Below are 19,660 nucleotides of genomic sequence, written 5' to 3'. Positions count from 1 at the left end.
AGGATAGCATAATATAATACAAAAACATCCATAATTACAATATAGGTGAAGCAATTGATCTGAACCCACATTAAAAACAAAATAAAGTCAGAATGTATTAAAAACAAAGTTCAGGGGTAGCCGAGTGGCTCAGTCAGTTAAGTGTCTGACCCTTTAATTTCAGCTCACTTCATGATCTCAGGGTCCTCAGACTGAGTCCCACATTGGGCTCCCCCCAACCTCAGCAGGGAGTCTGCTTGTCTTCCTCTCCTTCTACCCCTCTCCCTATTTGCACATGCATGCCTTCTCTTGGCTCAAATAAATAAATAAATCTTAAAAAAAACAACAACAAAAAACAAAGCATAAGCATAAGTACACAGAAAGGTTGAAAGTAAACAGATGAGAAAAGATATATTAGACAAACATTAACCAAAAGAAAACTTGCACAGCTGCAATATTAGACAACATAGACCATAAGATGAAAATACTCAACAAGGAAGGAAGAGGCTCACTACCTATTATCAGGTTCTATTCACCAAAAGGTATATAGCATGATATACAATATAGCAAATATACAGCAAAAGGTGTAGGTGGTATACCTAATAAAATAATTTCAAAGGATATAAAGCAAAAGCTGAGTGAACTACATGGGGAAATGAGCAAATCTACAATTTTAGTGGAAATTTTACATTAATTACCTTAATTACAGGCTAGAGTCAAAAATGCATAAAAATATTTAAAAATCTGAGCAATAAATCTGATCTAACGGACAAATAATATAGACCTATGCCCAACAATCAGAGAAACAATATTCTTTCAGATGCAATAAAACATTTACAAAAATATATCACATACTAAGTCATAAATTAAGAACCAGAAAATGTCACAGGATAGATTCATACAGGTTACCCTACCTGCCTATAAATGTTAACTTTAATGCTAACAATTAAAAAAGATTTAAAATCATGTATGCTTAGAAACATTAAATAATTAATGGGTCAAAGAAGATATGATAACCTATATTAAAAGTACTTAGACCAAAAGAAAAATGAAAATACTTCACGTTGAAATTGTAGGATATAGCCACAACAAAAAGAGCCAAATAGGCACATTTTATAGCCTTACTTAGATGTTTATACAAAATAAGAAAATCTAGGTATATATGAAACCACATATCCAACTTAAAAGGAGAAAAAAGGAAAATATAGAATAAGCCCAAACAAAACAGAACAAAGAAAAACAAAAACGAACCCGTTTTTGAAAAATAAAAAGCAACACTGATTCACTGAAAATAACATAACTGACAAATCCATGGGGAGGCTAAATTAGGAAAAAAGAGAAGGCACAAATAAACAATTCTAGAAATGAAGAAGGGGATGATATAGCTATAAATAGAACAGTCTAAAAATATATCAAGAAAATATTATGAACACTTTCATGCAAATAAATTTGAAAAATTAAAAAGCCAAAACATTCCAATGGTACATATATGGTCCAACAAAACTGACTCATTAACAATTAGAAATCCTCAATGGTCTTATAACTAAAAATATATTGGGGTGGCACTTAAATATCTTCCATAAAGAAACAACTGTCAATGATAGTTTTATAGAATTATAAAATAAATTCTAGTTTTATAGAATTATAAAATAAATTATATAAATATAATTTATATATAGTGAAATTCACATCTTTGGTGAGTGCAGACACTCAAAATTGGTGAATGTTGATAGACATTTAGTTTTCATAACCATCAGCACAATTGGTATATAAAATATACCAAAATTTCAAGAACACATTAGTTCAATCTTATACAAACCCTTTAAGAGAACCAAATAAGAATCTTACTTAGGTCTGTCTTGTTCATGAGCATATGTGTAAAATTCCTAAAAAAAATTTTTTTGGGGGCTCCCTGGGTGGCACAGTGGTTTGGCGCCTGCCTCTGGCCCAGGGCGCGATCCTGGAGACCCGGGATCGAATCCCACGTCGGGCTCCCGGTGCATGGAGCCTGCTTCTCCCCCTGCCTGTCTCTCTCTCTCTCTCTCTCTCTCTGTGACTATCATAAATAAAAAAAAAAAAAATTAAAATTAAAAAAAAAAAATTTTTTTGTTGGGAAAAGCAGTCCACCAGGGACCCAGTGCTTCCCTCTTCATTCTTGGTAAGGGTGACAGATTCTGAGGTCTATCAGTCTGATACTGAGTAGTTTTGTAGCTAGTTATATAGGCAGCTAAATAGGTTAAGGCAACCATAGCAATATTTCCATGTAACTCTTTGCCTCCTGGGCAATCAATACTGCTGCTTACTAAAGAATTTGCTGTTTGCTTGAAAAGTGCTAGAACATTAGACATGAACTTACTCAAATGCAATGTAAACTCACTGTGTTCATAGCATGTTTAGACCCATCTTGTTGCTTGAAGGGATAATGTTCTTTGTCTTGTCTCAGGAGTCTCAATGCCTCCTGCCACTATCCATGAAACAATCATTAACTTATCAGTAGGGTAAAATCTCAGCGCCTCCACAGTCCTTGAGAAATATTATCAAAATAAATCCAGGATACAAAAGCACAAGGTTGGCTTTATCTCAGTGATGCAAGTATAGTTTGAATTGGAAAAAATGGAGCACTTAGCTGACTTAGAACATTCGACTCTTGATCTTGGGCTCATGAGTTCAAGCCCCATCCTGGGTGTAGAGATTACCTAAATAAACTTTTTTAAATGAATAAATAAATAGGGAAAATATATAGATATAATTTACTAACTCAGCCTATGAAATGAGAAAGTTCTCCCACAACTGATGAAACATTTAATAAAATTCAGCACTTACATAACGATTAGCAAAGCAGAAATAGAAGAACTTCTAGAAACTAAAAGTGTATTTTATGAAAAACATAAAGCAAATATGGAAAAATATTAGAAGCATTTCTTTTAAAATTGAGAATAGAGGCATGCTCATCCAGTATTAATATTTCTACTCAACATTGTACTTAACATCCTGCTCAGTACATTAAGAAAACATGTAAGTTGAAATAATTAAACCCAAAAGAATTTGCAGACAAATTTTCTGAAAGATAAGAATTTAGCCAAGAAAGCTTACTACAGATCAATTTTTCCCTCTTACTTGTATTTCTATACCCCAACAGCAAATAGGCAGGAAAAGCAACTTTAAAAATAATTGTTAACAGGGGCAGCCTGGGTGGCTCAGCGGTCTAGCGCTGCCTTCAGCCCAGGGCCTGATCCTGGAGACCCAGGACTGAGTCCCACGTCAGGCTCCCAGCATGGAGCCTGCTTCTCCCTCTACCTGTGTCTCTGCCTGCCTCTCTCTCTCATTAAAAAAAAGAAAGAAAGAAAGAAAGAAATTGTAACAAGAAAAAGAAAAAAAGGTACCTAAGAAACAAAACCAATAAAAGATGTGCCTGAGAAAAAGGATGTGCAGAAAGTTATAAAATTTTATTTGAAATCATTAATATATAAATAAATGGGGGAAACACCAAAATTCATAGAAAGATTCAATATATTAAGGTTAATTCTTCCTAAATTGATCTACACATTCAATGCAATTCCAAAGTCCCAAGAGTATTTTTTGTGAAACATAACAAGCTGTTTCTTATTTATGAGGAATCCAAGACAAACTGCCAAGACACTATGAAAGAAAAATGTAAGGGGAATTCCCAGACTAGATATCAAGTCTTAATATAAAGCCATCATGATAATGGTAATGCAGTAATTGGTGCAAGGTCAGACAAATTAACTTCTGGATATATAAAATGGAGATCCTAAAACAGACCTTTACAAGCTGATAGGAAGGTGACTTTGCTGATTATCAGTGGGAAAAGGGAAAACTATTCAATAATGATAGTGAAACAGATGGTTATTCACAGAAAAAAAAAAAAAAGACTATATCACCCCCTCATGCCATATTAAAAAATTAGTTCCAAAATGGTACTGGAAGAATTGGATAGGTAAATGCAAAAGAATGAAACTGGACCACTTTCCCACACCATACACCAAAATAAACTTGAAAAGGTTTAATAACCTCAATGTAAGACCTGAGGCAGTCAAAACAGGCAGTCAAGTCTGGGACATTGGTCTTAATATCTTTGTGAATCTCTCTCCTTAGGCAAGGTAAACAAAAGGAAAAAGAAGTAACTGGGACAACATCAACCTTTTTTTTTAGCACAGTGAAGGAAACCATCAACAAAACAAGAAAGCAATCTAATGAATGGTAGAAGGTATGTGCAAATACTGTTTGGTTAATATCCGAAATATACAAAGAATTCTTATACATCAACACCAAAGAAACTGATTAAAAACGGGTAGAGTTTTCCAAAGAAGACATACAGAGAGCCAACAGACACATAAAAAGGTGCTCAAAATCACTAATCATCAAAGAGATGCAAATCTCTCTCTCTCTCTCTCCCACACACACACACACACACACACACACACACACAGAGGAATATGACTAAGCTATAAAAAATGAGATCTTGCCTTTTGTGACAACATGGATGGGTGTAGGGAGTATCATGCTAAGTGAAATAAGTTAGAGAAAGACAAATACCATATGATTTCATTTATATGCAGAACCTAAAAAAAATGAATAAAAAAGCAGAATCAGACCTATAAATACAGAGAACAAAGTTATGGCTGCCAGATTACTGCCAACAGACAAAATGGGTGAAGGGGAGTGGGAGATACAGGCTCCCAGTTATGGAATGAATTAAGTTAGAATAAAAAGCACATCATAAAAAGTCAATGGTGTTATAATAGTGTTACATGGTGACAGATAGTAGCTACACCTATGCTAAGCACAACATAACTTATAGAATTGTTGAATATCTAAGTTGTATACCTGAAGCCAATGTAACGTATGTCAAATATACCAAAAGAAATAATAAATCGACCTTTAAAAAGATATATGCACCCCCTGTTTACTGCAGCATTTTTACAACAGCCAAGATATGAAAACAACCTAAGCGACCAATGATAGATGAAAGGATAAAGATGTGGCATATATACATATACATATATATATATATATAATGAAATAATACTCATAAAAAAGAATAAAATCTTGCCATTTATGAAAACATAGGCCTAGAGGGAAATATGCTAAGTGAACTAAATCAGAGAAAAACAAATACCTCAGGATTTCATTTGCATGTAGGACCTAAGAAACAAAACAAAACAGGGACACCTGACTGGTTCAGTCCATAGAGTATGCAACTATTGATCTCAGGGTTGTAAATTCAAGCCCCATGTTGAGCTTAGAGTTTACTTTAAAAACAAACACACAGGGCAGCCCTGGTGGCTCAGCGGTTTAGCGCCACCTTCAGTTCAGGGCCTGATCCTGGAGACCTGGAATCAAATCCCACATAGGGGGATCCCTGGGTGGCGCAGCGGTTTGGCGCCTGCCTCTGGCCCAGGGCGCGATCCTGGAGACCCGGGATCGAATCCCACGTCGGGCTCCCGGTGCATGGAGCCTGCTTCTCCCTCTGCCTGTGTCTCTGCCTCTCTCTCTGTGTGTGTAACTATCATAAATTAAAAAAAAAAAATCCCACATTGGGCTCCCTGCATGGAGCCTGCTTCTCCCTCTGCCTGTGACTCTGCCCCTCTCTCTCTCTGTGTGTCTCTCGTGAATAAATAAATAAAATCTTTAAAAAGGGGGGGGGGGGACCAGGGCTGCATGCATGGCTCAGTTAAGCAGCCAACTCTTGGTTTCAACTCAGGTCATGATCTCAGGATCGTGAGGCTGACCCCCTATCATAGGGCTCCACACTCAGCAGGGAGGGAATCTGACTCTCTCTCTGGCTCCCTCTCCCACCCCCCACATTGGTGCTCTTAAATAAATAAATCAAAACACACGCGCACAGACCCCAAACAAAAACCCAAACAGTCTCTTCCAGAGAACCACCAGGAGGTTGCCAGGAGGTAGGAGGATGGGGAGGAAATGCATAAAATCAGTGAAGAAGATAGAGTAGTACAAACTTCCAATCATACAATGAATAAATCACAGGGATGATAAGTGCAGCATAGAGGATGTAGTCAATAATATTTCAATAATATTATATGGTAACAGATGGTATCTAACCTTAATGTGGTATTTTGTAACGTATACACATCTGTCAAACCACTATGTTGTACCTGAAACTAATATGTCAACTATACTTCAATTAAAAATTTTTTGTAATTTCAAATTAATGAGAGAACTCATTATGAAGAGAAGTTTACAAAACTTTTAGGAAATAATACAGAAAAAGAGTTTTCGACCTGGGACAGCATAGGATTTCTTTTACAAGACAAACATGCATTAATCATAAAAAATTTTTAAATTCAACTACAGTAAAAATATCAAATCTACTCATTAAAAGATACCTAAGAAAACAAAAGAAAAGCCACAGAATGGAAGAAGACATATACAATACAAAATAGACAAAAGAACTCCTGTAAGTCATTAATAAATACTTCAAGTGAAAATGCTCAGAGACATCAATAGCAACTTCAAACAAAAACCATGGCCAATAAATACATGGAAAGGTGCTCAGTCTTACTATCAATTAGGAAAACACAAATTAAGAGAACTAGAAACTATTTCACACTCAGTAACAGACAAAACTTTTAATTTTTTTAAAAGATTTTATTTATTTATTCATAGAAATGCAGAGAGAGAGAGAGACAGAGAGGGGCAGAGACACAGGCAGAGGGAGAAGCAGGCTCCATGCAGAGAGCCTGACGTGGGACTCAATCCCAGGACTCCAGGATCATGCCCTGGGCTGCAGGCGGCACTAAACCGCTGCGCCACCGGGACTGCCCCAGACAAAACTTTTAAAAGTTGACAATACTACATGTTGGGAAGAAGACATAAATGGAAACTGTATTACTTTTGGGAGTGTACTTTAGTACAACTACCTTGTAAAACATTATGGCATTACGTAATAAAGCTAAGAAATACAAGTAAATTTCTACAACCCAACTATTCCACTCCTGGGAACTCTATCAGGAGATGTATACAAGAATGTTCATGGCTACATTGCTTATAGTAGCCATAAAAAGGTCAAATCATCTAAATATCTACTGTGGAATGAATAATTATAGCATATTCATATATCAGAGACAACACAGCAATTAAATTACAATTACATGCATGAGCATGGCTGAATTATAAAAACCATAAAGTTGAAAAAAGCCAAGTCATAGAAAAATACAGTCAGTAGGATTTCATTTATTTATATAAAGGTTAAATCACCAGTAATAGTTACATATATAACCACAGCATCTAGCACATAGTAGGTACTCATCAATACCTGTTGTTTGAAAAAAAAGTAAAGGAATAACTAACACAAAATTCAGGACAGTATAACTTCTGGGTAAAGGGATGAAGATGTAATCATGAAAAGGCCCACAGGAAAATTGTAAGGTATAGGGGATCTATGCCAACAAGGTGTGACTGCCTATGTCCAATAATCTCACCAACAGTTTTTTATCACATTTTTGGAATTCTTCTAATCGGTAAAAGTTGAGAACAATTCCAATTTGCAGTTGCTATTATGCATATGTTGATGAAGCCCCTATGATTTAAAGCCTTGTGGAAATTCTCTTATATTGACTATTAATATATACTAGATTGTTCTCTAATTTCTCGAAACCCATTATAAACACAAAAATAAGTACTTTACCTCCTGTATAAATGACAGATTTTCAAAGTGCATTTCTTAAAAAGGTACTGAGAATATATAATGGGTGTCCAGTTATTCATCATATTTTAAAATTTAGGCTATACTTTTTAACTTCGTGAATACAAAAACATGTTATTCCTTTATGTTTTATTTTACGAATAAATAATTTCAATTTCACAAGTAAAAGAAGCTTCTACTGCCATGGTCCATTTTATTTTAAGGGAGATATGTAATTCCTGGAATAAGGCTAGAAATCTTCACAATTATTGAAGTTCTAAATAGTTTACAACCTAGGACATCAATGTTTAATGCATGAGTACAGCTCTTTGGCCCATATGTCAGAGAAAGTACTGCCTTAACACCGTAAGACATGAATTCTAAATTATTTAAAATAACTATAGAAGACCTGCTTTTACTTACTTCTTCTATAAAATTAATAGACTCTGGATTTTTCTTTTCAGTAATTTACTTGACTGGCCGTGTCTGTAGTTTTCTAACTTGCCTTCTTATTCCAACTCCTCAAATACTGTGCATACCCTTCACACATACTCCACAAATGTCAAAATAGAATTTCTAGAAATTAGCTTATTGGGCCAGGATGATCAAACTTATCAATATTTCCCTATCTGTGCTTCAGAGGAAGACAAGGAGATAGGAAAAAAGTGGTCCTTTCTTAAATTTCTAGACAAATGGCATCTCAGAGGTTGTGCATTCCCATTGTTTCTTTTAAATACATCACAGTGACATTTTAAATGCTCCATTCCAATTAGTCCCTTCCCTTTTCTAGACACAAAGTACTACTATGTGACTGCTAAAATGGATTAGGAAATTATTTTAATGTTTATCTTCCTAAGAATATAGAGCTACTATTCATTAGAGACATTTTATTTGTTCGGTTGCTTCATAAAACCAATCCTGTTTTTACTCTCTCAAACTTTTGAAAAATGACAGGAAGAGCTCCGAGTTTCTTTCATTTTTGAAAGGTCCTTGGCTTTTCTATATTAGATCACTTGAATAGAAATGAGCACTGCCAGAAAAATTCTCAAGAAAGAGAAAGGGACTGCATATAGGTATTTATCAGAGAACAAACTAGCTTAATGAAAAGAAATTTATTCACAGGCATGAACAGAGCTGATGCCTAATCTAAAGTACTAGAGTAGACGTCTAAGAAGAGATTTTAACAAATGTGAATCAGTAAACAGAAAGACACTAGGATCGAAGACCAGCCAAAAACAGTAGTTTGGAAGACTAAGACTTTATTTTATTTTTTTAAGACTAAGATTTTAACTAGTAAAATAGAATGAATGACAAAGGAGATAATGGATATTCAGAGTGATTCATTCAGTTGATGCTTAGTATAAATTTTATTGGAGTATGTCTCTACATGAGATAACAGTGTTATGAAACAGTAAGATATATAATATTTGCTTTTTTAGGAACATAGGGTACAAAGGGTAAATCCAGAGTTCAACAGTAAATTATTCATTTGCCACTGATATGCTCTCCATCGATATTAACAGGAGAATAGCTGTTCTTATTGGTGTTAAACAGTATGTTATTCTTAGAGACAAAAAAATTATTAAAATCAGTATGAAAGCATGATTTCATACTTCATGAATCTAGGATTATAAAAAATGACAATCATTCCATAATATTATTTAATAAAAAAAGAACAGACTTGTTCCCACTCCAACTCTAGCTGGATGCTTATTTGAACTACTTTTATAAGAATAAAATTTAGTATATAGAGGTTAAGGTGAAATGTCCCAACAGTTGCCTTGGGTTCATCTTTAAGAAAATATTTTAGGGACGCCTGGGTGGCTCAGCCGTTGAGCATCTGCCTTTGGCTCAGGGTGTGATCCCAGGATCCAGGATTGAATCCTGCATCGGGCTGCCTATGGGGAGCCGGCTTCTCCCTCTGCCTATGTCTCTGCCTCTCTATGTGTCTCTCATGAATAAATAAATCTTTAAAAAAAAGAAAATATTTTAGATGAAAGTATCCCCTGGTCTACTTTATATATGATATTAAATATCAATAAAGTTCTACAGAGAAACTAAAAACACAAGACATACCATTCATATACTTATGTAAATTTACAATTTATTAACTGTACAAAAACTCTAATACCATTTTGGTCATTTCAACCAATAAGGCCAGGATTCTTTCCATTCATATTCAAATTTCAATCTTAATACTCCATTATATGACATATGCAAAGGTAAACAGAACATGTTCATAGAAAGTCAAATTGTTGTTGAAGGAAAATAACAGAAGTGTTTACTTTATAAGGTTTTAATGTTCATTCCTCATGAGCACAGAATAAAACATTTAATCAATACAGTACATCTGTATTTAGCCCTCTGAATTTAAAATATACCGTTCTTATGCTGTGCCATGAGAAAATTTTAACAGATTTCACTATTTATATGAATTAAGAATGACTTTCATCCCAAACTGATTGAGAGGTGATTATTAAGGAACATATATAGATTTCGTTTTATTAGATTACTTTCCTTGCTTGGGATGCCTGGGTGGCTCAGTGGTTGGCATCTGCCTTTGGCTCAGGGTGTGATCCCAGGGTCTGAGGATCAAGTCCTACATCAAGTTCCCTGCAGGGGAGCTGCTTCTCCCTCTGCCTATGTCTCTGCCTCTCTCTCTGTGTCTCTCATGAATAAATAAATAAAAATCTTTTAAAATAATAATAATATATTACTTTCTTATCTTAGCAAAAATTAAGTAAGCGGCAACTAGATACTAATTCTATGCTATGTACAAAGACCTTAATAAGTCTTTGTAGATCTTAATATAATATATTGGGGATTAAATTCTTATATTGTAGACCTTAATATATTGGGGATTAAATTCTTATAACAGCTCTTGGATTTTTTTCATTTTCTTTGTAATCTATAAAATCCTACGATGGATGTCCATTTTCATATATAAGAGTATCTGTAACAGTATCTATATGCACAGTGGAACATATATTTTGGATTCATTTATTTAGAATAATCATACTTATTAGTTTATTTTTACTGTTATTGTGTTTTCTCTCTTACACCATACAATATGTCCATGCTATTTTATCTGCTCTATCAAAACCTGACATGGGTCATTCTGGGTAGGTTTACTTTATTAAGTCATTCTTTTAAAAGGGTGTGGTGGGGAGACTACAGAGTTAAATTTAAAGTATCTCCTTTAAGAATGGCAGCATGTTGAAATACTGAAGCTCACTTTGATACTAAAGAACCACTTTATTTTTAAAATCAAGCATAGTTACATTCGAAAAATTACTCTAAAACCTGACATATGTTGTAACTAAAATTGTGTTTAAAAGGCTCACAACACCTCAATACTCAGTGTTAATGCTGTCATCTTCTTAAAAAAATCACTCACCTTTCAAACCTAGAGTTTGTAGCTGGAAGAGCCGACCAAGTTCATAAGGCAAAACCCGTAACAGATTGTTATTTAAAAGCAATTCCCTGTTTTAAAAAACAAAACAAGACAAAACCTGTTTTAGCTTAATATATCAAACTTTATTAATATCTGTAATTGTTTTCTTAACCTTTCCTAACATACCATGAGTGATATTTACATTCAAAGTATATTTCTAAAAAAAAAAAACAAACACAAAGTATATTTCTATCCTTCCAATCAAAAAATATTGTGCAATATTAAAAGTACTACAAAATGTGTGACTGCCACAACTGTTAACAATGTTTCTATAACTTATCTTCTTAATATGAATATATTGAAGTTATAAGAATTGTATATCATTCTCAGGCTAAATTCACTCTTTTCTCTCTTACCCAAATGCTTACAAGACACAAATCAGAGTGACAGGTATTCTTAGTATCCAAAGACAACTGCTATCATTGAATCCAGTGTAATTCATAGAAAAAATAGACAATCACCTTTATCAGTTTTTATAACTGATTACAACTGTAATCTCATTAAGATACTATGATGAACAATCACTGACATAGAACATAAACACTGAAAACAAAGCATAAGATAATACAGATAGTAGGATAACATAGATAAGATCCACGTTTTTTTATTTTGAAATTTTGGCCAGACTATATAAGAAATAAACAGCCCCTTGTTATACAGCTAAACAGTATGAAAGAAAAGAAACAAACAAACATACAGTAAGGAGATAGTGAAGAGTAAAATTCTCAAACATAAATATTTAATTTTAAACATATGACAGCAATTTTTAAAAATTACGACTCAGCAGATAAACATAGAAAAGCAATCCCTGTTGATATTGAGAACATTTATACAAGGTCTTAAGGGACCTACAAAATTTTTTTCCTATGAAGAGATTTTTAAATAATCCTGAAGGACTACAAACAAATCCATTTATTATCAAGTTTTCAAGATTTCCTTAAAGAGCTGTGACATATAAGTATACTTTGCCTTATAGAGCAGAGATATGTTCCTGAAAGTTTACAAGATCGCAATATTTTCCCAATTATGTATGAGTATCTTATCATACACTTGAGCGTCAAGTTAAGAGTCATATTTTAACCCCACCCCACCTCAAGTCTGTCAAAAGAAACAGAATCACATTTAACTAGAAACCTTCAAATTAGAGGAAATGTTCAATGGAAGCCAACTCAAGCACTGTTGCTTACAGTCAATATCATCTGATTTTCAAACATATATAGAAGTCCTCCTGTAAGAGGAATATTCCATAATTTTCTTATTTGGTAAATTTAGAATTTTATATACTGAGTCATATCTATAATATTTTCTTACCTGAGAGACACCATGTTTCCTAGTTCTGCTGGTAAACTTCTGAGTTTATTGGATGACAGATCCAGGTAAACCAGATTATGAAGCTTGGCAATATCAGGTGGAATGCGACTAAGGTAATTGTCATTTAGGTGCAGCGCTGTCAAGTGTGTCAATGACCAAAGTGATGTACTTAAGCTCCGCACTCTACCTAAAAGGCAAAATATTGAAGCATTAAATTCAAGGTCCATGTATTAGAAAAAGTCAGAAAACATAGTTCAGAGTCTGATTTTTTACCATTTATTAGCTATATAAACCTGGGCAAATCAACTGGCCACAGCTGATATAAAATGAGATATTACCTTAATAATTTGTGTGAAGATCATTTTATAAACTTTACAAAAGTAAAATAGAATTTCATTTTATATCACTATTAAAACAACATATTTTGATTTAAAGAGCAGTGAAAGGTAGAGAGGACACAAAATCTCAGACAGTAACTGTTACATTCCACATAGCTATCAAGCAGTAAGCTCCAGCTTACATCTATCCAGGGTTCTTTCTGTCACAGGTTCCTTCATGCTGTCTATAAGCAGACTTAAAGTGCCAACTAGGATTTTGTATTTATAGGAAAGAAATTTTTCAAGTGAAGAGAGCTCTGGTCTAAAAGAAACTTATTTCCGTTTTATCTGGGATTTAATCAAGTGGTTCTCAACCAGGGGCAATTTTATTCCCCAAGGGACTTTGGCTATCTGGACACATTCTTGGTTGTCAAAACTAGAAGAGTGCTACTGGCATCTAGTGGGTAGAGGCCAGGAATACTGCTAAACATTATGCTGTACAACTGAAACTAATGTCTCATTGTGTGTCAACTATACTTCAATTTTAAAAAACTGTAATTTATGTAAATTATAGTCCTTAAGATCTCTACTGATATGTATTACAGCAATCTTTTATCTTATGTGTGTTTTAATGGAATTCTTTATAAGATGGTAATATCTCATGTTAATATTCATGTGTATTTAAACTTATATAAAAAAATAAAAATAAAAAATAAACTTAATATGTTAATTTATATTTAAACATATATATGACAAATTATCACATTAAGGATCCAAATTGCTGAATAACTATCTTCACCGTCAAAATTCCAATATCATGTCTACCATGAAATTAATGTCCATTAAATCTTTAAAAAAAAAAAGAGGATAGTACTACTGGTATCTAGTGGATAAAGACCAGGAAAGCTGCTAAACAACCTTACAGTGTACACAACAGCCCCCACAAAGAACTGTCTAGCCCTAAGTGTCAGCAGTACCAAGTTGAGAAACCCGGGGTTAGCCCATTAGGATTTACTCATATTCATTCTTATTACCAATCATTTATCCACTTAGTTACCTTTTAGCTAAATGTACAGGTAATTCTTGCTGTTAATACTATAATGGGGGTTTAATGCTTCCAAATGAAAGCCTACTGGGGGAAAGAAACCCATTCCACATATTGTCTGTATTCTATCAAATCATAGGAGAAATACAATAATTATATTCTATTTTTAATAAACTTTTAACTTTACAATAATTTTAGATTTACAGAGAAGTTACCAAGGTAATACAGAGTCTCTGTATGCACCTCATCCCATTTCCCCCACTAACTACTTATATTGCCATGGTACATTTGTCAAAACTAGGAAACTAATACGGGTACATTATTTTTTTGTATTGGTACATTACTAATTTACGGATTTACAGATTTTATTTGGATTTCACCAGTTTTTACAACTTTTTGGTGTTAGGAGTCAATTCAAGATACCATTTTGCATTTGACTAAATGCATATCTCCTCTGACAGAATCTGTCTCTCCTTGTTTTTCATAACCTTGACAATTTCGAGGATTACTAGTTAGGTATTTTGTAGAATGTCCTTCAGTTTGGGTTTGATTTTTTTTCACTAGTAGCCTGGGACTCTAAGTTTTTAGAAATCATATTTCATTTTAACAAATCCTAAGTATGAAGGGTCATGAAACATAGTTATTACTTACTTGTTACAATAAACAACTTCTAGGTTTCCTACTCTGCAAATACTAGGATGACAGAAGAACGGCAAAGATTTCAATTTGCAAAAATAATTACTCTGACAGCCAAAACAAAATCTATTATATCAAAGAATCGGATTTACTCAGAAACTGAATTCCCAATGTCCTCAATTACAAATGCCAACTTTGGCGTAAGGTATTATCTCAAGAATGAACAGGAACAAAGATATTTAGACACAGGTAAATTAAACACTAGTAGTACCTCTGCATCTGGTATTTTCTCAATGAATTCATCTATTTAAAAATGTACAATATTCAATTCATGTTCATAATTGCTATTATATCCTGGATTTAATGCTTCATATTCCACTCACCCGAGATTTCTAATTCTGCCCAGTGAGATTTTTTCCCATTGGCTACCTCCTCTGCTGACATGATGGTATAAATTCTGCGAGGATCTGGAGGATCATATTTTTCCTTTGGCATCCCTATTAGTCTGTTTAAACAAACAAACAATAAACAAACAAGAGGATCATCAATTACTATAGTCTTATAGAAAAAAAGAAAAATAGGATGGTAAGTTTTCTTTTCCTCTCTCCCCTTGCCAGGCTACTAATTCATTTTATACCACAAATTCTCACTAGAAGGAAAACACATCTGCAGTATGTTAGGCTCTTGCAGGAACTTGGTAACAGATGCCTAAGGGAAAATGTAAACAAACAATGACATTGGATTTCACATTGAACTTTGTGGTTGCTTCATGAACATCCATTCCAACCCTTCTCCTTCCTTTAGCTGCCTTGCTTTCCTAAACAGATTGACCCTACACCAATTTTCTGAATGGACTCTGACTAGTCTAAGAATATCAGAGTAATCCATCCTTCCTAAGTGATATTCAAATATCTCATATCCAAGACAATCAACACATGACATTCCTCCTGTCACAGAGATTAGTTCAGAAGTATCTAATAATCATGAGGCTTCAGATTCATTCTATGCTTATGGAAAGAGAGGCTTCTCTCTCCTACTAGTCATAAAAGAAGAATATAGTCCACACTGCTATTGGTAACCAACCAACAATTATAAGGAAGTCAGCCATAGAAGCCAGTGTCTAGAAAAACGATACCTGTAGGACTCTCAAACACTGGGCTTTCTGGATACACAGCCAACATATTTTGCTTATTGTTTAAACTAGTTTAGTTTGTATTTTCTGTTACTTGCAGTCAAAAGCATCCTACAGGATGGTTTTTTCTTAGTATGAGCCAGTCTTGATATAATCTGTTGTTCTTAGGTAATATGCCTTTTCTCTCAAAAGTGTCCAACTTGGGATGGGGGAGTACGCCTGGGTGGCTCAGATGGTTAAGCCTTCAACTCTTAATCTGAGCTCAAGTCTTGATCTCAAGGTCGTAAATTCAAGCCCCATGTTGAGCTCCATAGTAGGCACAGAGCCTACTTAAAAACAGTTTTAAAAGGGCACCTGGGTGGCTCAGTTAAGTGTCTGCTCAGGTCATGATCTCAGGGTCCTGGGATCGAGCCCTGCATTGGGCTCCCTGCTCAATGAGGAGCCTGCTTCTTTCTCTCCCTCTGCCCCTCCCCCCCTTCATTCACTCTCTCTCTCTCTCTCTCTCTCTGCACTCCCTCTCTCAAATAAATAAATTTTTTTCAAATAAAAAAAATCTTTAAAAAAAATAGTTTAGCGCTCGCTTCGGCAGCACATATACTAAAAACAAAAGTTTAAAAAAAGTGTCCAAATTTGAATGATGAGTTACATGGCCACTGTAATTGAAACTAATGCTATATATTCTTCATGTAACTGCCAAAATAATCACCAAATGATCATGATGACAACTCTGTATAAAAATCCTCGAGTGTGCAAGGTAGAAGCATATAATAAATGGCCCTAAATGTAACCATTTGCGGGGTCTAACACAAGAATTACTGCTTGGTAATTGTCAGAAAATAAAAGCCAGCTCAGATCTAGCAAGAGTAGCAAATGACAAAGCCCTGCATACTATCTCTAAATTGCCTTGTTTGCTTTTTTTATAGTTGGTTCTTTCATATTCAACACACACACACACACACACACACACACACCAAAATCAAGTGCCTAAATCTGGGAGTATTTCCAAGTAGAGTTTGGAATTTATAATTCAATAGAATTTACTTTCAGGTGGTCTGAAATTTGTTACATACAGAGAATAAAGAAAAAATGGTGGTATTCCAATTTGTTTCAAAAAAATCACAGCTACTTCATAAGAATACAATCAAAATTTCCCATATCATAATCTACTGTTTCTTTTTTTATTTTAAGATTTTATTTATTTATTCATGAGAGACACAGAGAGAGAGAGAGCAGCAGAGACACAGGTAGAGGGAGAAGCAGGCTCCGTGCAGGGAGCCCGACATGGGACTCGATCCTGGGTCTCCAGGATCAAGCCCTGGGCTGAAGGCGGCGCTAAACCGTTGAGTCACCCGGGCTGCCCCTCTACTCATATTTCTTTTTTTTTTTTTTTTAATTTTTTTTTTAATTTTTATTTATTTATGATAGTCACAGAGAGAGAGAGAGAGAGGCAGAGACACAGGCAGAGGGAGAAACAGGCTCCATGCACCGGGAGCCTGACGTGGGATTCGATCCTGGGTCTCCATGATCGCGCCCTGGGTCAAAGGCAGGCGCCAAACCGCTGCGCCACCCAGGGATCCCTCTACTCATATTTCTGAAGGTAAAATAGTCACTTTCCCCTTTACTAAAAGGGGCAAAGAGAAAGTTTTCCAAATTTATTCACCTGTTTAACAGCAATTTGCTTCCAAGTTTCCAGGTTAAGCCTTTTTGCTTTAATCTTCTCATACTTTCATTAATACTAACTCATATTTTATTTCCCATAAATATCCTAGATCTTTGTACAGCACAAAGAATATGATTATTTTCCACAGCAGGGGAAAAAAAAAAAACTTGACTTCTACTACACTTAGCCTATGTAAAAATACTTCTAAAAATAAAATTTTTAGATAACAAGGTTTTTGGAATTTCTACTATGCACAAGTTACGTGTATCTCTATGAGTACATCTGCATACTAATGTAAGATTCCACAAAAACACCAGATTAAGCAAAGCCAAATCCAACAGATCCAAACCCAATGACATGCTACAAAATCCATTCACTACATTGAAGATGGGAAAAAATAAGGGCTGCAAAATATGCAAAAACAAACATTTTCAATGTTTCTCTAAAAATTAATCCCAGGAAATGGTAATTAATCCACATGTTCAATTTCCCTAAATATTTTAACAATCTAGACAGGTCAATAATTGCTGTCTCTTCTTGGCTCTCTAATTCTAATTTAAAAAACAGCTACTATTTAGAACTTTTAAAATTTTTCGTAAGTTCCTACCTTCCTAAATCACTAAAATTTACAAATTCTGTTCCTGCAAAACAAATTCATGAAATGTTTACCAGTGTTTACATGTAAAACCAAAGGAATATTAATACTGTCATATTAGGGCTCAGAGATCTCTTTCAAATTTGATTAGGAAGCCATTAAAAATACAAGTCACTCAATTCAAAATGAATATAGATTTGGATAGCCTGATTAAAGCTATAACATCTTACATTTGGGTTAACTAACAAGCAATTTAGTAGAGTCTATAGTTCTCGTGATCACTACTATCTCAAACATCAGGTTTTCATATATGGTACTGAAGGTTTAGAGAATTCAAATTCAGGAAATTGGTAATACTGAAGCCTCCTATTCAGCTTTATTTCCCCTCTAAGTTACTCAGCATCAACTTTTCATGCTAGAGATATACCACAAAAACCTATTTCAAAATAATGTAAAATATAATTCAAATGTAGTTTAACTCTTTAAACATGACTCTTGATAGTGTGATTTCTAATAGTCTCATAAGTCATTCTAAGGCTGAATACTGAATGATGAGTATTTTTTATCCAAAAATTAGAAATGTTTATTTTGGAAAGCCTAACAGCTAATTCCTTATCTTCTTTTTCAAACTGATGAAACAGGTAGGTTTTTGAATTGGTTTTTCCAGGAGTTCTAACTTTTGCAACATCTTACATCAGTTTCCCAAAGGATCCTCCTGTTACATCAACCTGATTTATACTAGAGATCCTGATCATGTAACAGAGTACAATAAAAGCCCCTTTGGCAACACAACCTGCTTAACTTCCCCATCTTCAATCCTACTTCAACACTATAAAAAATACACCACCTAGCTCCTCAAATGTAACTACATAAGCTTCTTTAAACCTGCCTTCTTATATGTATACAATGGAATATTACTAAGCCATTAGAAATGACAAATACCCACCATTTGCTTTGAGGTGGATGGAACTAGAGGGTATTATGCTGAGTGAAATAAGTCAGTCGGAAAAGGACAAAACATATGGTCTCATTCATTTGGGGAATATAAAAATTAGTGAAAGGGAATAAAGGGAAAGGAGTGAAAATATCAGTGAGGGTGACAAAACATGACAGACACCTAACTCTGGGAAATGAACAAGGGGTAGTGGAAGGGGAGATGGGCAGGGGATTGGGGTGACTGGGTGATGGGCACTGAGGGGGGCACTTGGCGGGATGAGCACTGGGTGTTATGCCAAATGTTGGCAAATTGAACTCCAATAAAAAAATTTTTTTTAAATGTAACAAGGATTTTCAATATTAAAAATTAAATGAGATAAATACATTATTTTAATAGATGTTGAAATGTAATTGGAAAAAATATTTATTTATACTTGAAAAAAATAAAATATAGAATTAAAAAAAACCCTGCCTTCCACTTTCCATTCATTGAACCTTAGCATATCACCTACATGCCCCTCCCCAGATACTAGTGCAAAATTTCTTGAGTACCATCAAGAACCTGATTTTGTCCTACTTCTTAGTTCCTACATGAACTATCCTAAAAGTAAACTAGTTTAATCTCCAACACTGAAGGCTGATGAATCACTATCACATAGTGAAGATTTTCATTAATTTATTTCTCAGTCTTCTGTACCACAGGAAAAACTTCATGTAAACTTGTAAAATACAAACTGCATGGAAAATGTATTCTAATTTTTTCAGTTACAAGCCATATTTTTTTAACTATCTGTTTATTTGAGAGAGAGAGAAAGAGCAAGAGAGCACACATGCACACAAGACAGCAAGCAGCAGGAGGGGCAGAGGCAGACAGAGAATCTTCAATTGGACTCCCTTGTGAGAGGGAAGCCCAGTGCGAGGCTTGA

The 19,660-nt window shown here is 34.5% G+C and overlaps 1 protein-coding gene across 4 annotated transcripts in view; it reads right to left on the bottom strand.

Moving 5' to 3' along the window:
- The window catches only part of CNOT6L (CCR4-NOT transcription complex subunit 6 like), a 115,271-nt gene that overhangs the window by 54,383 nt on the left and 41,228 nt on the right, over window positions 1–19,660 (bottom strand). For all 4 annotated transcript variants that reach the window (XM_072745531.1, XM_072745530.1, XM_025998225.2 and 1 more), the window contains exons 2-4: window positions 14,795–14,916; window positions 12,414–12,600; window positions 11,046–11,131 (exon numbers count right to left, since the gene is read on the bottom strand). In XM_072745531.1, coding sequence (XP_072601632.1) covers window positions 11,046–11,131; window positions 12,414–12,600; window positions 14,795–14,906 — 385 coding nt within the window. In that variant the 5' untranslated portion in view covers window positions 14,907–14,916. The remainder of the gene's footprint in view (window positions 1–11,045; window positions 11,132–12,413; window positions 12,601–14,794; window positions 14,917–19,660) is intronic.

The sequence above is a fragment of the Vulpes vulpes genome, unplaced genomic scaffold (assembly GCF_048418805.1).
Source record: "Vulpes vulpes isolate BD-2025 unplaced genomic scaffold, VulVul3 u000000899, whole genome shotgun sequence".
NCBI classification, from domain to species: Eukaryota; Metazoa; Chordata; class Mammalia; order Carnivora; family Canidae; genus Vulpes; species Vulpes vulpes.
The sequence above is the reverse complement of the archived record's forward strand: the minus strand, read 5'-3'. Positions and strand labels throughout refer to the sequence as shown.